Consider the following 21,891-nt stretch of genomic DNA (forward strand, 5'->3'; position numbering starts at 1 on the left):
TCATTTCAGACAAGGGAATAGTTTTTGAATGCAGAAGATAGTTCATGATCCTGATACTTAAAATGTGATCAGTTCAGGTTTTAATTGTAGTTGCCATGTGAGAGTCATTACAACTCAATCACAGCTATTATTATCCTCAGCCTGAAAGTGAGAAAAAATCAAGGTGATAAATAAATAGGATCCTATAGTGTTTGCTCTTATTTCAGTCTAAATGCTGCAGAATTCCTTTAAAAAATGTAGTTGCAGTGTAACTTCAGATTTATGGGGTGATCAAACACTTCAGTAATGAACTTCAGTGCTTCAGAACACACTAAAAATCTGTCTCTTTTCAACAAGTCCAGCATTATATGTAAAGTACAATCACGAAGTTAAAAGTTGCAATTAAGAAAAATAATGATTTTCTCTTCTTGTGATTTCATATGATGAATCTTCTATAGGAAGAATATAGTTAATTTCTTAATCAACAGACCAGTGCCTATAAACAAATTGGAAAATTGTATTTCTTTCTGTGGTGTTTGAAGTGTTCTGTATTTCTTTTTGGCTTTCCTGTATCTGTCTAAAACCTCAAAAGAAGCAGAGCTAGTAGCCAGCAAATAGGATGTCGTTGCCTTTATTTTTCCTCATAACAATACAGAAAATTGCTTCTAAGTGCTTCATAAAAACAGATTTGATCTTCCGAAATGTATTATTTTTCAGGAACTTTCTTTGATAAACAAGCAAAATAAAAATAAGTTTGATGTTTTCCACAGTCTCATTTCTGAAGTTTTTCTATTTTTCTGAACTATTTAGAAGTGTTTTTTATTAATAAACCTAGAATATAATCTATGATTATTTTAATTATACGGAATTAGTTACAATCACTATGTGACCCACATTTTCTCCTCTTGAATTATTAGTACGTTTAGTTATTGCTTAAAACATCTAAACTTCAAAGCATCTAAACTTCTATCTCTAATTAATGTTCTTTCCAGTTGTCTATTCAAAATAATTTGTGGTTCCTTTCAGTTTTCAGTATGTATGCATACATAATTTTGATGGTTGTGATTCAACGTCTGGCAGAATTATGTTTAAACATATGGGTGATTCTGACAGGTAGGAAATTTTAAGACAAACTATTTTGTCTTTCGTTTCAGTTTCAGTTCTGTAACTTTTGCACATGAAGCGTACTAAGGTATGATATATTTGAAGTACACTAATTCCAGATTATCCTGTCATTGCCTCTTGAAGAGTCTGGTGATAGATTGTTGTGATTTTGTTTGGTTTGCTTTGCTCCAGCATACACCTGAAGAGCAGGTCTGCTCTGCATAATGACTGCATAAAGGAGCACTGAGAAGTACCATCCCTGTTATGACTGAATAATCCCTCTATCTCATTTTTATTTTTCTGCAGAGGCTTCCTATTTATGCCTTTTCAAATAAACAAAAAATCAGACAATCCTAAAATAGCAGTTTTATTCTATAATGTCACCTGGTATCTATTTCAGGGAATAAATAAATAGTTTAGATGTGAAGTATCCTCCTAGGCAGCTTCCAAAAATAACTGTAGTTTAGTTTTACTGTATTCTTAGAACATTGATGCAATTGCATACATTTTGAGTATAAATGTGTTTCAAAGAGTACCAGCAGTTCAAAATAAAGCACACATTTTCAAGCTATTTACACTCTTGTACATATGAGAGTTTATACTCCCACTTAGCACAGTGGAGACCTGTGAAGCAGTGACAGTGCAGATACTGCATTCATTATTACAGTACCTAACAAAGCTTCCCCTGAGTCTAGGTTGTTTAAATCTACACTGGAAGAGGCCTAGTAAGTGGCAGAAGGAATCATATAATAAACTTATAAAATTATTTTCTGCATCTCTTTTCTGAGTCTGTGCTATGGTCCTTTGCTTAATTGTTGAGCTTGTGTGTCCCTCCATGTGGCCCTTGGATCATAATACTGTGATGTTAGAAGGTAGGGTGGAATCACTGTGTTGTGGAAGAGGGACTTTGCTGTCGAGTCAGAAACTTAACTTTTCCTTGGGATGCTCTTTGAAACAGATCCTCTGTGAAGTTGCTAGATTAAGTTTACTTTGTAATCAAAAAACATTCTAATTGGAAGCAGTACAAATGGAGAAGTTTGTGGTAGTATCATGGTTTACTTGATATTGCAGGAGAGGAATATAGTGGTATTATTTTTAAAATGCCACAGGCAGGGTGAAAGACACCTTGGAGTCTTCACTCACTGACCCACCTGATCAACAAAAAAAAGGAACAGACAAAAGGTCAAGTACATGCAATTTCCCTGAATTAAATACAATTTACTGCATATTCCAATTAGGTATATCTTGGTTTTAAGGCATCTGGGTTGAGCCTTATGCATAGAATCCTTAAACTGTGTTTTTATTCCTCAAAATGTCTTAGCTATCTCTAGCAAGCTAGACCTAAATTTACAAAATAGCGTCATTTGACTTTAGGTCAGATTTCAGGAGCATTTCCAGGTAGAATAAAAAAATAGATAGAACTGTATAGACAGAGAAGGCCTAGTATCATCATTTTGGTGTTCTTATGGTGGTTACTTTGATTTCCATCTGCCTTCAAAGCCAGGGCAAGCCCTGCTGCAGCACATTAGCTGTGAATCCATATTTGTCTTGGCTCCTTTTCCTTCAGTTTCTGTCTGCATGGTTAGTGATGCAGATCCCATCATAGGAGCTGATATAAGCAGTTTGTCAGTAGGAATGAGGCAAACCCACCATGATTTCCTTGATTTATGTTTTAAACTTAAATAAAAGATTGCATAATCTTCTTTTCTACCTTTCCCCTCCAGTTTCATACAGGATAAATTTATTAATAATTTTTAACACTACTTTTGTGGGGTTTTTTTTTGGTTTTTTTTTGGTTTTTTTTTTCAATTAAGTGGAGTTGTTTTACTTTTTTGACATGTTATATTTCGTGTGTTATTTTTAGTTTCCTGTAGAAATGTCAACTGGTTATTAATAGAGGCATGACTGTAGCGTTCTGGATTGCTTTCTAGTGTTGGGGGGATGTCTTGTAGTTGGATTGTTTTGGGGTTTTTTTTATGTTTGCTTATTTCTTTTGGTGGTTGGTTGGTTTTCTGTGGTTTGGTTTTTTTATAGAAGTCCCCCAAAAAGCTAATGGCCGACAGCAGTAGAAGTATGTAATCAAAATTACGTGGTGAGCTTTAATTTTTGATTGGGTTGTGAGGCTTGCTCTTGATTATACCACAATCTTTCATATTCCTTTAGAATTTAAATACTTCCCAGAAGTAGGGCTCTGATAGTCACAGTTCTCAGTCTAGAAAGGAATGAGTGTTCCCATTGCAACTAATTTGCATTTTGATTTACAATATGTATTTAAAAGTGATGCATGCAGTGCAATCTCGACCCTTTAGAAATATTTCCTCATGGAAAGCAATTGCCTGTGGTAGAGAGAAAAGTGCTCCAGGCTTTTCAAAGTATCGTTTGGGCTGGAGCAGACTCCAGTTTCTCAAAACATCCTTTCAGAATAGGCCTTCATGAGGGAATGGATAAATGTAGCCTAATTTCAGAAGCAGTTTTACCATTCCTGCCTTTGAGACTTTCTTTGGGTGAAACATATTTTATTAAGGCTTTTGTAATTACATTGAACACTTAGTGTTAGTCTCAGGGATGGACAGGCTTTTAAAGTGATGGTTAAAATCAGTATGACTTAGTCAATTCCATCTCCTTTTTTATTTTCAATGCCATTCTCTGACACTTTTTCTCAGGGAATTACAAAGTAATGAGGTCTGTTGTACATTAGAACATTTGGGCTCTGGCATGTGTGGAGCATGATCTATGACTGAAATGTGAACTCACAAAGTTTTCAATCAGCATAAGTCAATAACCTTTCCCCTGCATCCCAAACAACCCTTGAGCCTTGAATAATGATTTCTGTGCTTTTAAACATACATAGAGCTGTTTAGTGACTGATTTTTCAAACTAAAACAGCCTTATCTGTCATTGAGAGGACTGGAAAAATTTCTTTCAGTTGAGCTTTGACGTCTTATTTGGATTTATTAATTTGTGTGTGATCCAAGTACACTACCGTTATTTATGTGGCCCCAATTAATTCCGATCAACTGAGATTTGTTCCATTATTTTCTTGCTGTGGAAGTTAGGATTTGCAGGTTCTTCAACCAAGACTGCTTCAGCAGTATCGAAACACTGTAATTTAATGTAATTTATTTTAACTTCATTTAATTCCCATTTGTAGTCACTGGGTTTCAATGAAATGATTGCCCTCTCTCTCTGTTGAACAATACTTTAATAAGAATATAAATTCAATAATGGTTCTCCAGGGGGGTTGACACGTGGTAGTCTATTTCAAACCTGTGTAATTAATTCATTATTGTAATTCAACATGATAGAGTCAGCTATGGAATTTTGCTTTTGATGCTTACTGTCTCTTTGCCTCTGCATCCCCTCTTGGAAAGCTGGAGGTCGCTGAGACATGAGTCGGTGGGAGCAGGACCGGTTCTCGCTGGGGCCGTGGTGCTGTCCATGGTGCTGCACACACAACACGGACTCAGGGAGACAAAATACCGTGCCCAGTCCCAGCTCCTGTTTGGATTAAGGCGAATTAAATAGATGAATTTAGTCATGAAAAGAGTTATGTTTTAAATTTAATGTACAGTCATTAGTCAGACCAAAAAATGACTTAATTACACCAACTAGCTAACTAGATGAAGGTTTATAATAAATATTAACTGAAAAGTCTAAAAGGTTCTGAATTACTTATCGATATTTTATTTTGAAATAAAGGCAGTTAATATCCTTAATCTACAAATGTGGAATATATGGATAAAATGCATTAGAAAAAATAGATAAATTGCCACAAATTAATATGATAGGTATGGCTCTGAAGATACAAGGCATCCCAAGCTTTGAGGAAGACTAATACTTATAACTTCTTGTCCTCTCTTTTTCCTGCTGTTCTTTGTATTTTCCTTATACACTGAAATTAACTACAATTTAATAATTAGGTTTTGTAGTCTGGAGATTTTCTCTACCGTTTGGCAAATAACAGGCATCTTCTTTGCACCTTGCAACTCTTTTTTTTCCACACTGTCAATGTGAATCTGTAGTAAATCTTAGATAGAGAATGCTTGTGTGTTACTTCCTGTCATTAAAAGCAATGTTTCATTTGACCTAGCAGTACCAGAACCTGATATGACTTACTAGTGTCAGCTTCCAGAAGGGTTTAAATATTATGAATCATCCTTTCTTTTTTAGCACTGAACTGTCATCAGAAGTATATAAAAAGAAATGAGGTGCATCCCATCAAATAGTGATATATAGAACAACTATTAGGGAAGTTGGGTTGAGCAATCTCAGAGCAGTTTAATACATTTATTTTTATGAAAAGAACTAAAAATGAACTTCCAATTCCTTAGCATAAAAACTTTTGAGATGGTCTGGGTTATGAACTTATTCATGTGGTCTGGGATGATGTTAAGCATGCATGCTGTTATGGTAAAGGCAAAGTTACAGTAAATTCACGAATACAAGCTGCACTGAGTATAAACCGCATCTCTGGGTATTGGCAAATATTTTGTTCTTTGTCCATAAATAAACCACACCTGAATATAAACCGCTCTGTCGTTCACAGCGAGGACCCGCATGCAACAAAGTTGCCAAATACTAACAGAACCGCGGCATGGCGGGAGGTTTACTGGCTCAACTAAGGCTGTGCAGGCTCGGCCCACTAGGGGCTGCTGACGGGGCCAGGTGGCCCAGCCCGGCGCTGCCACTCGGGGCTGGCCGCCGCCTCTGGGCTTGCTCGCCCCGGCCCCTCTCCTGCCGCGGCGCTGGCCGGGCACGGAGCGCCCCCTGCTCCCGCCACGGCGGCGGAGGGTGGGGGCAGAGCCCCCCCCTCCTCCCCGGGCCGCGGCAATGGCGGCGCGGGGTCCCCCCGTCTCTCCCCCAGGCTGTGGCAGAGGAGGGAAGAAGCGAGCTCTCCCACCTCTCTCCCGGCCCCCTGTGCTGCCTGCAGGGAGCCAGGGCAACACAGTAACACTGTAACAATCGCGGAATGCCTCCGAGTATTAGCCGCACTTCCGGGTTTCCACCAAAATTTTTGTCAAATTGCTGCGGCTTGTATTCGTGAAATTACTGTACTTCCCTTCAATGAAGAAATCTTTTATTCAAAATATTCTTCTACTCTTCTTTATCATCTTTTCTGTAACAAAGACAGTATCTATTTAAAAACACAGGAGCTTACACCCTGTTCTAATGCTTTGTGCTAATTTTTTTTTTTTATAAAATGTATCTTCTTTCCTGTTTCAAAATCTCGCTGCTTCATCCTTTATGCCAGCTTTCAGGTTTCTCATTTTGCTTCCCTTTAGCGATCCTTGATCCCCAGCCCTCCAGTCACCAGCTCTCTTTCAGTCCTCCTCCAGACTGCTGCAACTTATTCTTTTGCTGAGGCTCAACTTCTACCTCTTTGATGTTTGTCTTTAACGTTTTATTATTGTCTCTTAGTCTTTACTCCCTCTGTTGCTGCCATACCTGGTCATTCATATGCAGCTAACAGACAACCCTAAAATCCTTTTTATTTTCTCTAGTAAACAAGTCATATGGTTTTATTTAGGATTTCTTCTATCCATTTCCCATTTTCTCATCTCACATGACCATTCCAAGACTGATAGCCCCCCTTGGAAGGAACAGAGAAAGAAAATAATGGCTAGACAGTAATGTAAAAATAAACTACTTCATCCATGAGAAACCGTTCTTTTGAGTTTAAGACGGGAGATTTTTTAGATCTTTAATGTTAAACTGGCCCAGCAGCTATGTGTAATCCAGAACTAGCTTCAAAAGAATAATCAAACTGAGGAACTGATAACAGCTTTGGGGTTTCCATTTTGAGAAAGAACTTCGTCCTTGAAAAATAGAAAGATACCAACTTAAGAATGAAACATTTTTATGAGTTTAAACCTTTGCTTCCACCTGATTTTTCATATAATCAATGACTTGAAAACTGCTGAATAAAATTTAATTTTATATTATGCAATATGCAAGTGCAAGGATTCCAAATGCATTTTTGTCAGTGAGGTTTGTACTAAATAATCCAGGATGTAATCGGAATATTTCAACTTTGAAAAAGACCATCAACCCTCACCCAAGCTACCCAAACAAACAACCCACACCCTCCCAATCCGAACCAACCAACCAGGGTGACATCTGATCTGTTATTCTTGAGATATTGCTGTGTAAATCCAGTCTTGGTCTGTTAGCTGCAGAATAAGAATTTGAGCAAACACCTGAAGCACAGAGAGAATATCTGATCAGAGAAATAACTGAATTCAAGTTTGTTTAGCAATTGCATTTTGCTGTACTAATAAAGGTAAATTTCAACAAAAAATAAGATTGCCTTTGAATTTCGTTTCCTTCAGTGAGGGAAATGAGAAACTTGCTAATATCTGCCAGCTGCTCCTAACATCACAAACCATTGCAGCAAATGTCTGAGATAATACTTGGAGAAAATAGTGTATATAAGGTCAAGGGGTGAATATTGTACATATTTATATCCACCTGTAACTTCTTGCTACGTGAACCTGTGCTGGACTTTCTATTTATACCTGGGTCATGAATGTTTAGTGTTTCTGAGTCTGTAATTGCAGTGAGATGTATTTATTTTGTGTTTGGACTAATTTTTTTTCTTTTATGGTTCATCTTCATTCTTTGCAATGTTTTTGGAGTGTTTATTTTCATAATACCTTTTAGTACATTCCAAGGTGAATTTTAACACATCTATAGTTTCATGTATGCTTAACAGTACTGAGAAATATTTTATTTCTTTTGGTTTTTGAACTGTTTTTTTCAATGCTGGGTTTTCCTCTGTGCTAAACATTCAGTCCTGTATTATATCCACAGGAGGACTTTGAAAGGTAAAGCCTAGTAGGAAGTATGTACTGGATTCCAAAACTGTAGTTATCAAAAATTTGTTTTAGAAAAGAGTGGGGAATACCTACAATTTCATTATTAATATTCCCTAAAGTTATGCTACTGGCTGTTTTTGGTGGTGCCTGATCTTTACTGAAGTTCACAACGTTTACTCAATCCATCAGCTCTTCCAGGATCTATACAACCAGGCCGCTGTTTGGTAGTCCCTCCTGACATGCTTGATCTGATAAGCAAAGTGACAGCACTCCTTTGCATAAGTGACTATATGATGTATTTTCCCAAAGGAAAGGCCTAGGCTTTTAAATTCTGTCCATGTCATAGGGCAGAAATACAGGCACAGGCAAGACACAATCCAAAGAATTGGTCCCAAAATTTAGAATGCCAATGCTGGCTTTGCTTAGTGTTTACTTTGAAGCAAAACAGGGTTGTCTGCTCAAGGCTTTCGGTGCCCATAGGTCTTAACCATTTTGTGCATGCAGTATAGATCACTTATCTCTGTGTAGAATAATGGAGGAAAAAGCTCTTTTTTAGGCTTAATTGACATTTTTCTAGAGATATTTAGATTTCTTGTTATATGCAGGAATTAGAGGTCATTGCATATTAAAATTTGTAAATAGGAAGCTGTTAGCATCTGAAATGTGTGAAGACTCTGTCAGTGTGGTTGTAATATCTTAGATGTTATGGTGCTAAAATAAAGTGCTAAATAAGTACATCTTCAAAATTCAGTGTAATAAGTTGTAGTTATTTTTAACAAGCTCTGAGAAAACACTACCTTTCCTGGGAGATACATGCAGTGATCACAAATCTTAATCATTATTTACTACTTGGTTTTTGTTAGAATTTAGAAATGTAATTATCAGGTTATTGATACTGTTTTTTCCCCTAGAATCTTTATCCTTAAAACACTAAGAAAAATGTCTAAGCAAATGCTGTATAAACCTTGTTTGTATGAATGTCACAATTAGAGATGCTAAGGACAATTATAACAGAATTTAAATAACTAAGTCTGAAGGTTTAATTGACAAGACTGAGTTTTGAATCTAATAAACTTGAATCTGACAAATGCAATAATTGTTTTGAAAATCTTAAAATGAGAGATGTGGTTAAATGAACAAACACATACGATGAGGAATTCTGCTGAACATTTAGTTTGTGCCATTGCTTGGTTTTCAGAACTGTCCATTATGAAGGTGGTGCTGTGTCCATTCATGCTCGTTCCCTTTGGCGACTAGAGACTCTAAGAGTTGCGTAAGTAAAATCTATCTCAGAAAAAGAAGGACATTTGGCAGGACACTTTTTATATAGCAAGAGCAATCATATAAAATGAAAATAATTATAAATCTGGATGGGTAAAACTAAAATAATCTTTTAAAAATGTTTTGTATGACTTTCTTTAAGTATGAAACAAGTTCCTATAGAGAGAGTGTGTGTTTTGATTATTTTTTAAAGCTGTTATAACTGTCAGTGAATTCACAATTTACATTTTTAGCACATAAATGACAAAAACAGAACTGGTTTCCTTAAAATAAAAATCACATGTGACATTCCTCCCTCAGCTTGTTTAAGCCATTTAGAAGATTTTAAAAGAAAAACTTTAAAAGAAAAAATTCAACCACACATTATTGGAAGTATTGGAGTAATATTAAGGAATTGTGCCTTGTTTGTTAAAATAATTGCAGTGTAAAACTGCATTTAAATCATATTACGATATGTACTTGTGATAAAGTTTCTAGTGAGGAATAAATGATTGCTTTTTAGAGATTAAATCAGAACAACTTATGAAAAGGTTACACTCCAGTGATGCTGTTTTCTCTGTGTGCATTTTATTAATAGGATGACATTAAATGTCAGTGGTAGGGCAATGAGATTTTTCCTGTGCTCTAAAATGGACCTTGAGACAGTGACAACAACAATGAAACTGTGGAAAGATCTCTGGTTTTTTGTTTTTCCCATTACATTTACTTCCCTAATAAGCAGTACTGCAGCAACACGGGGATCCAAGAAATGACGTTTCTGGTATGACCATCATATATATCACTTTGACAGGCTTTGTATGCAAACTTTTGAAGAGTAAACATTTGAACATATATGACTGAAGGGAATCGTAAGAACTGTCAAAACAATTCTTACAAAGGGAGTGGTAATCTTTCTTTTTTAAAAACAAGATTTTCTTACCAGGAAAAAAAGAACCAAATAAAACCCTAAGAATAATACTCTCTCCTATACTTCCCTCACCAATCTATTTTCCTGTATGGTATTCTAATTGCTATATACTTTCAGTGTCGAATTGCTGTCCATTAATATTCATGCAAATGGTTCAATTTGTAGCTTTGTGTATGCATGCTTGAAGTTCTCAATCAGTTGTAGTCCTTCCCAGAATGACTACAGATATGTAAATTTTGCATGTTTCTAAAGGAACTATTTTTTTTTCTCAACTCTGTTCATTAGTGGAGAACTCTCAAAAAAATTGCCTGGGCAGTCTACATGGACAGATGCCCTTGAGGTGCCCTGCCATGGGACACTAAATACTGTTGCTCAGCACTGCTTTCCTTCCCAAAAGGCAGAGTTCATGCTCTCACATTGCAAAAAATATTTTTAGTAGTTAGAAATGGCTTCGTAAGATCCTTCCTGCTCAAAAGGCTTTTTTTGTAAGTGCACATGAATTGTTATTTTTCCTATCCTGCAGGCATGAACTAGAAGCATGGCTCAATTACACTACCTTTTTTTTTTTCCTATGGTCTGTACCTACTGGCACCAAAAGAAAATTGAATGAGCCAAGAGAAAAGGCAGCCCCTCGGCATGACCTGTAATATAAAAGGTGCAGAAAAGATGTATTTTACCAGACATGGCAACACAATAGCTGAGATTCATGACCTGACATTTTACTGACTAGAGAAAGAGAAGTTATGATAGAACACTGGACTCAGATGTCCTTTTGTGGAGTATATGGACTGCTGTGCAGAACGCATAAAAAGATAAATGTGTTTCTAAGATATAAAGCTTCCATATTTCCTTCTACCCCAAAGCTCCCTCAACTTAATTAGAAGAGATTCTAGTTTTCAAAAGAAAATAGTTGATGACAAAAACCTTCTTCTGTTTTCTTTAAAACCAATAACTGAAAAGGTTTAGAAGTTTAATCACTGAAGTGTAATAAATCCTGTTGCAAAGCAGCAGCATTTAAAAGACTGCACTTTAGAAATGTTTGCCACATTGGTTTGCACACTTTGCATCCAGTATGGCCAACTCTAAAGAAGACACATTTAAACAAGTCGGTATTGGTGTTAAATAGACAAGTGCTTTAACCTGCTACATCTGTGTGTCAGGGAAAATGAAAATTATTTAACTTAAACCTGTGTAAGTACTAACTTAAGAGATTTTCAGACTTCCGTGTGGATACATACAAAAACATACACATAATACGTTTACAGAATAAATACATTATTTCCTCTCCAAAATGCAGTATTCACATACATCTGAAGTGCAAACTTTACAAGATATTTTGAAGAAAGTTCTATGAAGACTAGGAAAATGTGAGAGTTTTCTAATCTAAAAAGCCTTTGTGAAGTACATACTCCTTAGCACCCCCTACACAGTTTATCTTCAGGAATTAAACAGGAGGAATGTCAGGGCTGAATATTCAGTTTAGGGCAAGAAGTTGGGAACCTATGACCTGTGTTTTAAGTTGAGTAATTCTTGGGGAGCTTAGATAAGCTTTGCCTTTCTTCCTTCTATAGAATATGAAGAATCTGGGCCATGTTTTGCTTAATAAATTTTCATGTTTATTTTAGAAAGTTTTCTGTTTTTTTATTTAGCCATTTTATTTTTGCTTAACATTTAAAGTGTGCTTAAAATCTCCTGATTGCTAAAAGATCTCTGGGAGAGTGGAGAATGGCAGCTGCTGGTAGATGAAATGCTGGAGAGGGAACTGGCAGATCTAAACTCTTTGTGTACAGCATGAACCTCCTTTTCCGTAGGCGGTCTGTACCTTCTCTCAAGAGGAATTCAGTCTGAAAGGCAGCTTGTGCAAAGGAAGACTTTAAGATTATTTAATAGAATAGTTTTGTAGGGTAAAACCATGAAGTAGCCACGTTCTTACTGATACTCCCAGATGTGAATTTTACATTTTGTGCAACTAGTTGGCAATATATTTTACTTTAAAATATTTTTGCCAGTAGTTAAAATATTTTTTTTTAATAAATGTTTTTTTATGGACTCTCTTAGGTGGAGTGGCAGCCACATTAGATGGGGACAGCCATTCAGACTAAGACATATAACAACAGGAAAATATTTAAGTCTTCTGGATGACAGGAGTCTTCTTCTTACAGACAAAGAGAAGGCAGATGTAAAATCTACAGCATTCTGTTTTCGGTCTTCCAAGGTATGGAATGAGTGCAGCATTAATATTACTAGTAATAATTCCAATCTCTTCAGAAAGCAAGATTTAGATACTTTCTGTTTGTTGTGATTGCATTAATTATTGGAGCCTTCTACTTTTCAGTGGTTAAAAAAAATCCAAAATGCAGTATAATCAATAACTAGAAAGCTTATTTCATCATACTTTATGTATTGCTGCCTGGCTGTCTGTTTGTGGGTTTCTTTATTTCTTTTTCCTTGTCAATTTGTTGCTTTTTTGTTGTTTCGTTGATTGGGTTGGGGACTTTTTGTACTGCTTGCCCGCCTTTGAGCAGTATCATAATTTCTAATTTGTTTTTCTGATTAACTTCTCTGCTGCTTCGTTGCTTCAGTTGTCTAACATAGGAAAATTTATAATATTGTGAGTTACTGAAATTAAATTGGAAATTCAGGATTTCTCTCAGCAGATATTTCACTGTATGCTAATCTGAAATTACTAGAGTCTGAATTTTCATTTTGACAGCTTCAATAAGCATTTTGAATTTAAACCAGTACTTTTCTAGTGGGTAAAGAGTTAAGAATAATACTATGATAAAATCTTAAATATCCTTTATTTCTCATACTTTTCACCTGTAGCATTTTGTCTGAAAATTTTCCAACAATAACTTTGTTTTTGTAAAAAACTATCTTCTAAAATACAAAGTAGCAGTATACAGAATTACTCAATAATCTATCTGTACCATTTAAAATATATATATATAAAAATAAATGATTTGCCTCCTTGGGAACATAATAAAAGAAAAGATATCCAAAAACAGATATAAAGACTTTTGCACATTGATAACAAATACTGTAGTTCAGGTGTTGGTTTTGAGGCCCAGACAATGTATCTTATTTGAAACCAATTAGAAAAGTCAGAGAAATGCTTAAATATTTTAGGGCAATGCAGTACAACCATATTGGGAATTTCCTGTTGCAACTAGTACAGATTTCAACACTTGAAAGCAAGAGGGATAGAGTAATTCACTCCCTGATTTTTCAAGATGAGTTGTCAGCAGGGATCGCTCCAAAAAGAGTGGAACAATATACTCTACTGTTATATACTCTCTGTGTTCCACTGTTACTTTTAGTCCAAAAAATACTTGAAGGCAAGAATTTTTAACAGTAAAGAATGTCTCTTGTTGATAAGAATAAGGTGGTTTATCTCTGTTTTCTATGTAGCATATGCAGATGTATTTTGGAGACAAGATGATACTGTATTTGAATTTTCTTCTTTTTATTTTTTTTCCAGCCTGAATTTGGAAGTCTCATTTGAAATTATTTTGAGGTTTTATATTTTGAAATTTTTTTTTCTGCTGTACTCAAAGTTTAACATTTACTGGGTTTTTAGTGGCCAAACCTATCCTATGCTGAGCAGAGCAGATGCAAAAGGCTTTGGGGCAGGTAGAAACTTGTTATGGTAATCAGTTGAAGTAATGAGAGAATTTTAAGAGGGGTATATGAGCTAATCAGCATATGAAAAAGATAATATTAATGCTGTTTAAATAATGCATTTTCAAAGAATTTGGAAGTCTTGAAGATCACCTTTGATGTAAATGTTGTGGATATCAACATTAATTTTAATGACTGACTTACTTGGAGGGAATTATAGAGATAATACAGAGGAGTATATGTATTGCTGAGGGTGGATTGGATCTGGATGCAATCCTGTGTCATGAGCTCTAGAATGACCCTGCTTCAGCAGGGAAGTTGAACCAGATGACTCAGTATGGTAATTTCTAACCTGACCCATTCTGTGATTCAGTCTCCTGCTTTGGACTTGTTATAGGAGTGTCATGTTTCACTTTATTAGGCTACTGACATTAAAAATTTTTAGGTGCCTTCTTTCTCTGGGAAAGAGTATTACAAAAGCCATTTCATATTACAGGAGTGCTAGAAAGGCTTCAGTAAATAAGGTTTGCAGATTTAGGGTCTCTTTTCCTCTGACTACATTTGAACGAACCATCCAAACTTTTGCTTACACTGTTGTATGTACTTAGCACCCAAAAAAATTATTAATGGATAAGAGGGATCCCCTAAACTTCTTTATTGAGTACAGAGTATTAAAACTTGTGGGTGTTTCAAGTAGCTAGGTTTTTCTTATTGAAATTTTATCCCTTTTTTTGCCACAGTCATAATTCTTCCTCGCAGTAACTAGAAAGAAGTGGGAAGAATTGTGAAGCTGCCACTTGTTGTACAATAGTAAGTTAGCTTTAAATAGGCAAAAACAAACAAGGGAGAGGAGAGTGTTAAAGGATCAGTTCCTTCTAGCAAGTGAGTAATGACTTCAATTTCTGTAAGAAAAGCAGCTTTCATGTTTGCAGAGATAGTGCTGAAAATGTATCACCTGCAAACCTAAAGATTATAGAGGCTCAACACTTATTTTTTATACCTTATTATTTGCAAGGGCTCATAATCTTTTAACATGTTAGCTTGCCAGTACTTCATTTAAAAATGCCCCAGAAGAAAGCTAAAGGGTTTTTGTTTGTTTGTTTTGTTTTTCTTTGTGAAAGCTTGAAAATATCACAGAGTGTTGCCAAACAGCACTCAGAAGATAAGGGTTTTCTGAGGAGCTAACAGTCACTTCATTTTTCTTTCTGGTAATCAACCTTTGTTCTCTGGTAATCATTTACTTCCCTAATAATTATAATTAAATGGAAAATATGTTAGCCTTTCAGGAATCTGAAATTCAGGAAGTTTTTATTTATTTATTTATTTTCTCTAGTAGTTCTGCTTCATTCAGCACAGGTTGTCCACAGATATCTACAATTTATTTCCCAAACGTATGGCTCTTTTAGTAGACTTGTGTTTGTAGAGATCAAGTTTTGTGGGTTTTTTCTCTTCCATTTGCTCAATATTGATTCTTTTTGATAACGAACATTGTTTTAATATCACTATTCCACTGAAATAAGGTATTTTTACCAATTTAAAAATGTTTGTACATTCTTTACTAAGTCTACTTTTCCTGTCTGTAGTCTTTTCCAGAGGACAGAACGACATAAATTTTAATAAAATTTTATGCTTGTATTTTTATGTCTTCAGCTTTTTCTTTCTTCTTTTTTCCTTCTAAAATTTTATGGAAATGATATTAATGTCACTTAAAAAGCGGCCATAAATTAGCTTCTTGCTAATGTTGGTGAGGTCTTAAAATATCAGTCCTGAAAGTGTCCCACAGAGAGCATGGGTTAGGTCAGAGGACAAGAGGTAAAGTTGAAAAGAGAAGCCTTAATCATGGCAGTCCATTTTGGAAAGTTATAATGAGTTAAACAGAAACATTAGACTGAAATAATGGTTAAGGTGAGGCTTCATAGAATAATTTTTCAACATTAGAATGAAACCATTTTTACAAGATTTTTTTCATTTAGCCCACAACAAAAGTGGGAAGATTGGCTTGTGTTCTGGTATACGCGGAATAACCACTGTTTACAAAGAGAACAGCGTTCTGGAGAAAATCTGCCCTATTGTTCAATAAACCTGCTTATTTCTGATGCATTCTTGTTTTGCCGTACTGAGATGGTTTACAGACTGTTGCAAAACCCACTTGTGGCTGTTTGTTTAGAGAAGGTTGATTGTATGAGAATGGGTCTAGACTGAAGGTTTTCTTTGTAAAAATGCTGTAGGAAAAATTAGCAGGTGGATCAGTAATGACAGGTTACATACGTGACAATAGTGTGGCTGGAAACTTGCACATTACTTGCACACATAATGTCTGTGCCAATGCACCATTATTAATTAGTGACATGATGATTTCTGATACTGTTCAGATCCTCATCTTCACTGATGAACTATTGTACTGTAGATAATGAGATTGATTCATTATAGGTACTTTCTCAACTACCTGCTGTTTATTGATATGCACCGAGCCCTCCATTCAAATCTTCCCTTTATAAAACAATTTGCGATTCCTGTTCACTGCCACAAAAATCTCCGTCTTGAAGCTCCCAAATGAGTGGTGTAATGCCTGCTGCCCCTACACCATCCTGTAGTCTTCTGTTTCTCTCCTACATGTAGTTCGACTTTGACACTATAATAGCTTTCCTGGCTACTATATTTATTTTGCAGGACAGAGCTCACTTTAATGGGATTGATTTCAGTCTGGGCTTCAAACATACATGCAGAGCTATTAGTGTACTTACATCAGTGAGAATAGAGATCTTGTTTGACAAATTGTTGGCACTGCAATTTTTATGCCAAGTAAATTTAATTCTAATTGGAATGAAAATTTCAGTATCAAACCCCTTCACTTTCTGTTGCAGCCAATAGATATTTTAAAAAGAATGCAAAAATACTTTAAATTAATAATCTCTCATCTTATTTACAGTGCTTTATGAGAAAATGCGTGCATTCTTGTATTTACATCATAAGAAATTAATTGCAAGACATGAAAAAAAGAAACTCTTACAATATAGAAGCACAGTATGCATTCACAGTATCTTCTAGTTATAAAGAGAATTCAAAAAAATGGAGCTTGAAATGAGGGTCAAATTCTTTTCTACTGTATCATCATTTGTTTGCAATGTCATACGTAGCTTTTCAATTTATAACTGTTACTACATTCAGGTTATTTGTGCTAGCTTTTGAAAGAATTGAATACAGAATTTAGAGAAATGATATTAGCAAAATACTAGGTTAATAAAGAGATAGAGGCAAACAATTGGCATCAGATTATTAATAAATCAGTTACTACCATGTATCAATGGAACAAGATTTTAATAAGAATTTCAGTACCTAAGAAGTGCTGAAAGTAATTTACTAGGTAGTGAAATTAACATCTGTATCCAGAAACAATCAGAAAAAATGCTGAATTGATAAATATATTATATTTGAAAATCTAATATTATGAAAAGGAATCATAAGAATTTCACATCCATACTATTGTACTTTTTTTTTTCAAATGCTTTAAAATGCATTTGTGATTGTAGGTTGAAAATCGAGTTACAGAATATTTCCCTTTATATAAAAAAATGCTTTAAAAAAACCTTTAATAAGTTAGAGTTTGTTGTCTGTTCATGTAGAAACCCCAATCTTTCCCAGCTTGTACTGTGAAGCTGTCTTCCCAAATTGTCAGGACACATGTGTATGAAGTAATCATTCTTCTAATCTTTCCTGATTGTAGACAGGTAGAACAAGAAGACGTTTTTGTCTCACTATTTGTAACATTACTCTGAGTAGCTGGAGGAAAATGCTTGTCATCTCCTGCTGATCAGGAGAATCCCAGAATGCTGAAGCTGTGCTTGGTAAAGGGGGTCTTGCATACTGAATGTACAGCTAAAGGTATATCCGTCAGTTGAGCCATATGTTTTTGGAGAGATCAACTGGATAATCTGCCACGAAACAGGATGCATGGGCTGTTTGCCCATACACTGAAGTCTATTCAGAAGTAGTTTGTGCCTAGGAAGACTAGGTACTGGGGAAACACCTCAAATTAGAGCCACAAACTCTAGCATTGTTTGGGATACTACATTTCCTCTCCTGAAACAACTGCTGTCTCTACAGGACACCAGCAGGAATAATGTGCTGTTATGCCATTAATAGTTAGTGGGACAGTCATGCAGAACTGGACTGCTTTTTTCCAGAAGTACTCTACCCATTGTTGACAGGTTAAAGACCATCTCTCAGTGATAGTTGGATGGAGTTTATCTTTTCAAGGCCGGATGAAAACCCCAAATGCCCAAGAAAAAGCTTGTGGAGATTAATGCCTGGTTCAGCTAGGGGAGTTAATGTATCTGGGGTTGTTCTGTAAGCTCATGTGTTTCAGTAATTACATGTATTGTCAGTTATGATCCTAGTTCTTTCCTATGCAAGTGAAATGAATACACACAACTTCTCTAGTGTACCAGGCTAGGTTTTTGCACAGATGGGATTTCTCTTTGTCTTTAACTGAAAGTTATGCTTTCCTATTTTTTTTTTTTGTAATATCTTTAAAGAAGGATCTCAAATATTCTTTTAGGTCTTGTTCTGGACAATTTCCTAATATTTATTGTTTTGTGCAAATATTAACACATTGGTTATATTTGTGTATACACCTTTTTCTTTATCAGGAAAAGTTGGACATAGGTACAAGAAAAGAGGTGGATGGAATGGGAGCACCTGAAATAAAGTATGGGGATTCAATATGCTTCATACAACATGTAGATACAGGCTTATGGCTCACATACCAGTCTGCTGATGCAAAGTCTGTAAGGATGGGTTCTCTGCAGCGAAAGGTAAGACTAGATAGGAATGCATTTCATTCACTCACAGTCTGATTGGGTGGGTGGGGACTGGGGGGTTGGGAAATGAAGGGAGCTACATGAGCCAGCTAATTTCTGGATTTCAAGTATTTTAAGCATGCTTGCCAGATGAAAGAGTGGGGTTTTTTCAGTCACATATTGAAAAGTTAAGTGGTCTACTGAGTTCTCAACTGAAGACCTGACGAAGTCTGTATGTTAGCCTGTAGACATTATCTCACAAATATTGATAAATCTGGATATATTTGACTTCAAACTAAAATATTAGCAGCAACCTATAGAATTTGCTATGATGCCTTTCTTCAATGTAGTTTGGATTGAGGAGGATTTAGTTCGGAGTATTTTTTTGCACATTGTAAGTGTATTGCATTTTGGGCTAGAATGTTCAACTCTTGAGTCCTGAGAGATTTCTTTATTTATAGAAAAATCTCAACCAAGCTGAATGCTAGCTCAGCATCATAAAGTAGGAAAAAGATTCTTTTGCAATTTAACACTGTAGTGTTTTCTATGAGTATTTTAGATACCAGAACTACACAGTTAGAACAGAAGTTTAAAATATTTATGTGAATTGGATTGAATACCTTAGAGCCATGAGAACTAGACATGAAAAACATTGAGTTATTGGAACATAGCCAGAAAAAGCTAGTAATGCCCTTAGAAATGAGGACCAGTAACGAATACCTGTTAAGACCTTCTCTGCTTTAGGGATTTGCTGCTCTGCAAGAGAAGTGTTTCAAATGCTGATGAAAACAAACAACAAATGAAAACCCTTCAGATTTTATTTATTTATTTTTTTAAAAAATAAGGTATGTTGTTTACAAATGCTATGGCTTTGAGATTATTATGGCACTAAACCTACTGGCTCAGTACAGACGTGTCCTTGAGCATGAGAAATTAAACCATGGAATTATCTGTTTTTAATAAAATTGTTATTTTTATATGTGACTTCATCATTTCCTAGCCAACCTTCCTATGTCAGTTTTCAGAGCTCTTGTTTAATGTCTCATTTTGCAGTGAGCGCTTCTTGCTTTCGTTTTCAGGCAATAATGCACCATGAAGGGCACATGGATGATGGTTTAACACTGTCCAGATCTCAGAATGAAGAATCCCGTACAGCACGTGTCATCCGTAGTACAGTCTTCCTTTTCAACAGGTTCATAAGGTGTGCTTTTAGAATGATCTATTCATCACTTCTTTTTTTGCTTTTCAGTTTTATTCAAAGTTTCCATTAACACAACAGGGAATAATTTATCCTTCCGGAAAAAATAGATCAATGTTTCTCAAACTGGACTTTATGTCAGTTCTTTGTGTTATCAGCAAATAAGCACCTTGACAGATACTGGTCAATTATTTTCTGTCTGCTAACATTAATTTATTGATCAGTCTTGATTCAAATGCACAAACATACTGAAAACGCAAATGAACCATGAAAAAGATTTTTCCTTGCCAAAATTTGCTTTAATTCATGTAGCTTTTTCTTTTCTAAGTATGGCTTTTAGAGGTGATCTTCCTTGAAAAACCTGGAAAAGTGAGATAACTGAATAACTATAGATTTGTAAAAAACACAAATATACTGAAGAAATTCAGTCTCAAGAAGTTTTTTTTTTTAAATTATACCTTCTTTCTACCCTCACATTACACATTGCTTATATGTTCCCTTTTAATGCTACTTGTTTCTTTAATATTTTGAAACCTGAAAAATGTTGTGTTATATTTTATAATAATTAGCTATTTAAAAATCCTGTCAGATGTATGTAATTTGCATTCATCTTCCTATTCCTAAATAACGCTGATAAAATGCTAATTCTCCAATGCTTGTGATTTCAGTAATTGATGAAAGACCTTTTCATCAGCGTAGCTTGTATTGAAAAAGAATGATATGCAGTAAGACTGTATGGAATGATAAGAATTTCCTAAGAACTCATTTGTCACAAGAAAAAGACATTGTGGGAGATAGTGACCTGAAGCAACCATGTCCTAAGTAAGGTCACAGACAAAGACACAAACATCTCAATTTGTTGAAAAACACATAACAAGGTACTTTAAAAAAAAACAGGACAAAAATCACCCATCTGGAAAATTGTCTACAGTACGAAATTTGAAATACAAAGGGAATGTAAGCCCTAGGTCACTTTGCAAATATTACACCTTCATAGAATCTTCTAAGAATGACATAAAAGATAAAGATAGAGAAAGGTAACTTAATAGAAAGGTTTCACAAATCAAGGTATTGCTAAATTACAGTGAAGATTTTTGTGGAGTGCACAGGGAGTCCAAGGCAGTGTTTAGCAGTTTAGATTTGGCAGGATGTTACTTCAAAAACAAAAAGCTGAATTGAAGAGGATGAAAATTATTCTTTTAAGTGTATGCTCCAGTTCTTCCTCATGAAGTCAGTAAAAAATTGCACTTTGGATAAAATGCTCACAATAAAAATTAAGTTTTAAAGGTAACAACTTTTGTAGCTATCCTTTTGAAACTTTGCATTATTTGCAAAGGGATTCAGCTGAGCAAGGGACAACTGTAACATGGATGAGAACAGTCAGCCCTCTACTACTGAGAGAATGTTCATAGACTTCAGCAAGGCCAAGCTTGAATTGGGTATCAGGGAAGCTGTAAGGCTAATGAAGGGCTGAGACAGAGTGTGTAGAGGTGCTGCATCTTTCCACACTGAGAAGGGCTTAAGAATAGATTGGAGATGTGTTTGAGAGCCTCTGTGGGTGATCTGGACCCTCCACAGCGCTGCAGGACTGGTCTCTCTAACTTGTGTCCATTCCAGTTTCGTGATGCTTTGTACCAGTTAACAATAACTTCATCTTCTGCTCTGTCTCTCAAACTACTGCATCCATAGGTAGGATATTAAAATGTGTTTTTTGGATTTGAAAAAAAAAAATACCACAAATAATACTTTTCATGCTTTCAAGTTTTGTTTGAGAAGGGAGGGGTAGGTTGTTAAATGGAGAATGGGCAGATATGAAGGATTTTGGAAAAGTTGTCAGAAAATGAGCTTTGTCATCTAAACAAACTTTGCTTTTAAATAAATAAAGACTTTGAAAGATAAAGCAAATTAATTTTCAATTCTCAGGAGACTTTGCATCTTCTTGCAGGGGCCTTGATTCTCTCAGCAAGAAAGTGAAGTCTTCCACCATTGATTTGCCTATTGAGTCAGTCAGTCTGAGCCTTCAGGACTTGATTGGCTACTTTCACCCCCCTGATGAACATTTGGAGCATGAAAACAAACAAAACAGGCTCCGAGCACTGAAGAATCGCCAGAACCTCTTCCAAGAAGAGGTACTTCTCTCACTTTTACTCCTGATTTTCCACTACTGTCTGCAAGTATTCTTTCACA

The 21,891-nt window shown here is 35.5% G+C and overlaps 1 protein-coding gene across 15 annotated transcripts in view; it reads left to right on the top strand.

Moving 5' to 3' along the window:
• The window catches only part of RYR2 (ryanodine receptor 2), a 386,994-nt gene that overhangs the window by 172,880 nt on the left and 192,223 nt on the right, over nucleotides 1-21,891 (top strand). For all 15 annotated transcript variants that reach the window (XM_033055730.1, XM_033055733.1, XM_033055736.1 and 12 more), the window contains 5 exons: nucleotides 9,097-9,171; nucleotides 12,145-12,301; nucleotides 18,357-18,521; nucleotides 19,586-19,707; nucleotides 21,650-21,833. In XM_033055730.1, coding sequence (XP_032911621.1) covers nucleotides 9,097-9,171; nucleotides 12,145-12,301; nucleotides 18,357-18,521; nucleotides 19,586-19,707; nucleotides 21,650-21,833 — 703 coding nt within the window. The remainder of the gene's footprint in view (nucleotides 1-9,096; nucleotides 9,172-12,144; nucleotides 12,302-18,356; nucleotides 18,522-19,585; nucleotides 19,708-21,649; nucleotides 21,834-21,891) is intronic.

The sequence above is a fragment of the Catharus ustulatus genome, chromosome 3 (assembly GCF_009819885.2).
Source record: "Catharus ustulatus isolate bCatUst1 chromosome 3, bCatUst1.pri.v2, whole genome shotgun sequence".
Taxonomy (NCBI): Eukaryota; Metazoa; Chordata; class Aves; order Passeriformes; family Turdidae; genus Catharus; species Catharus ustulatus.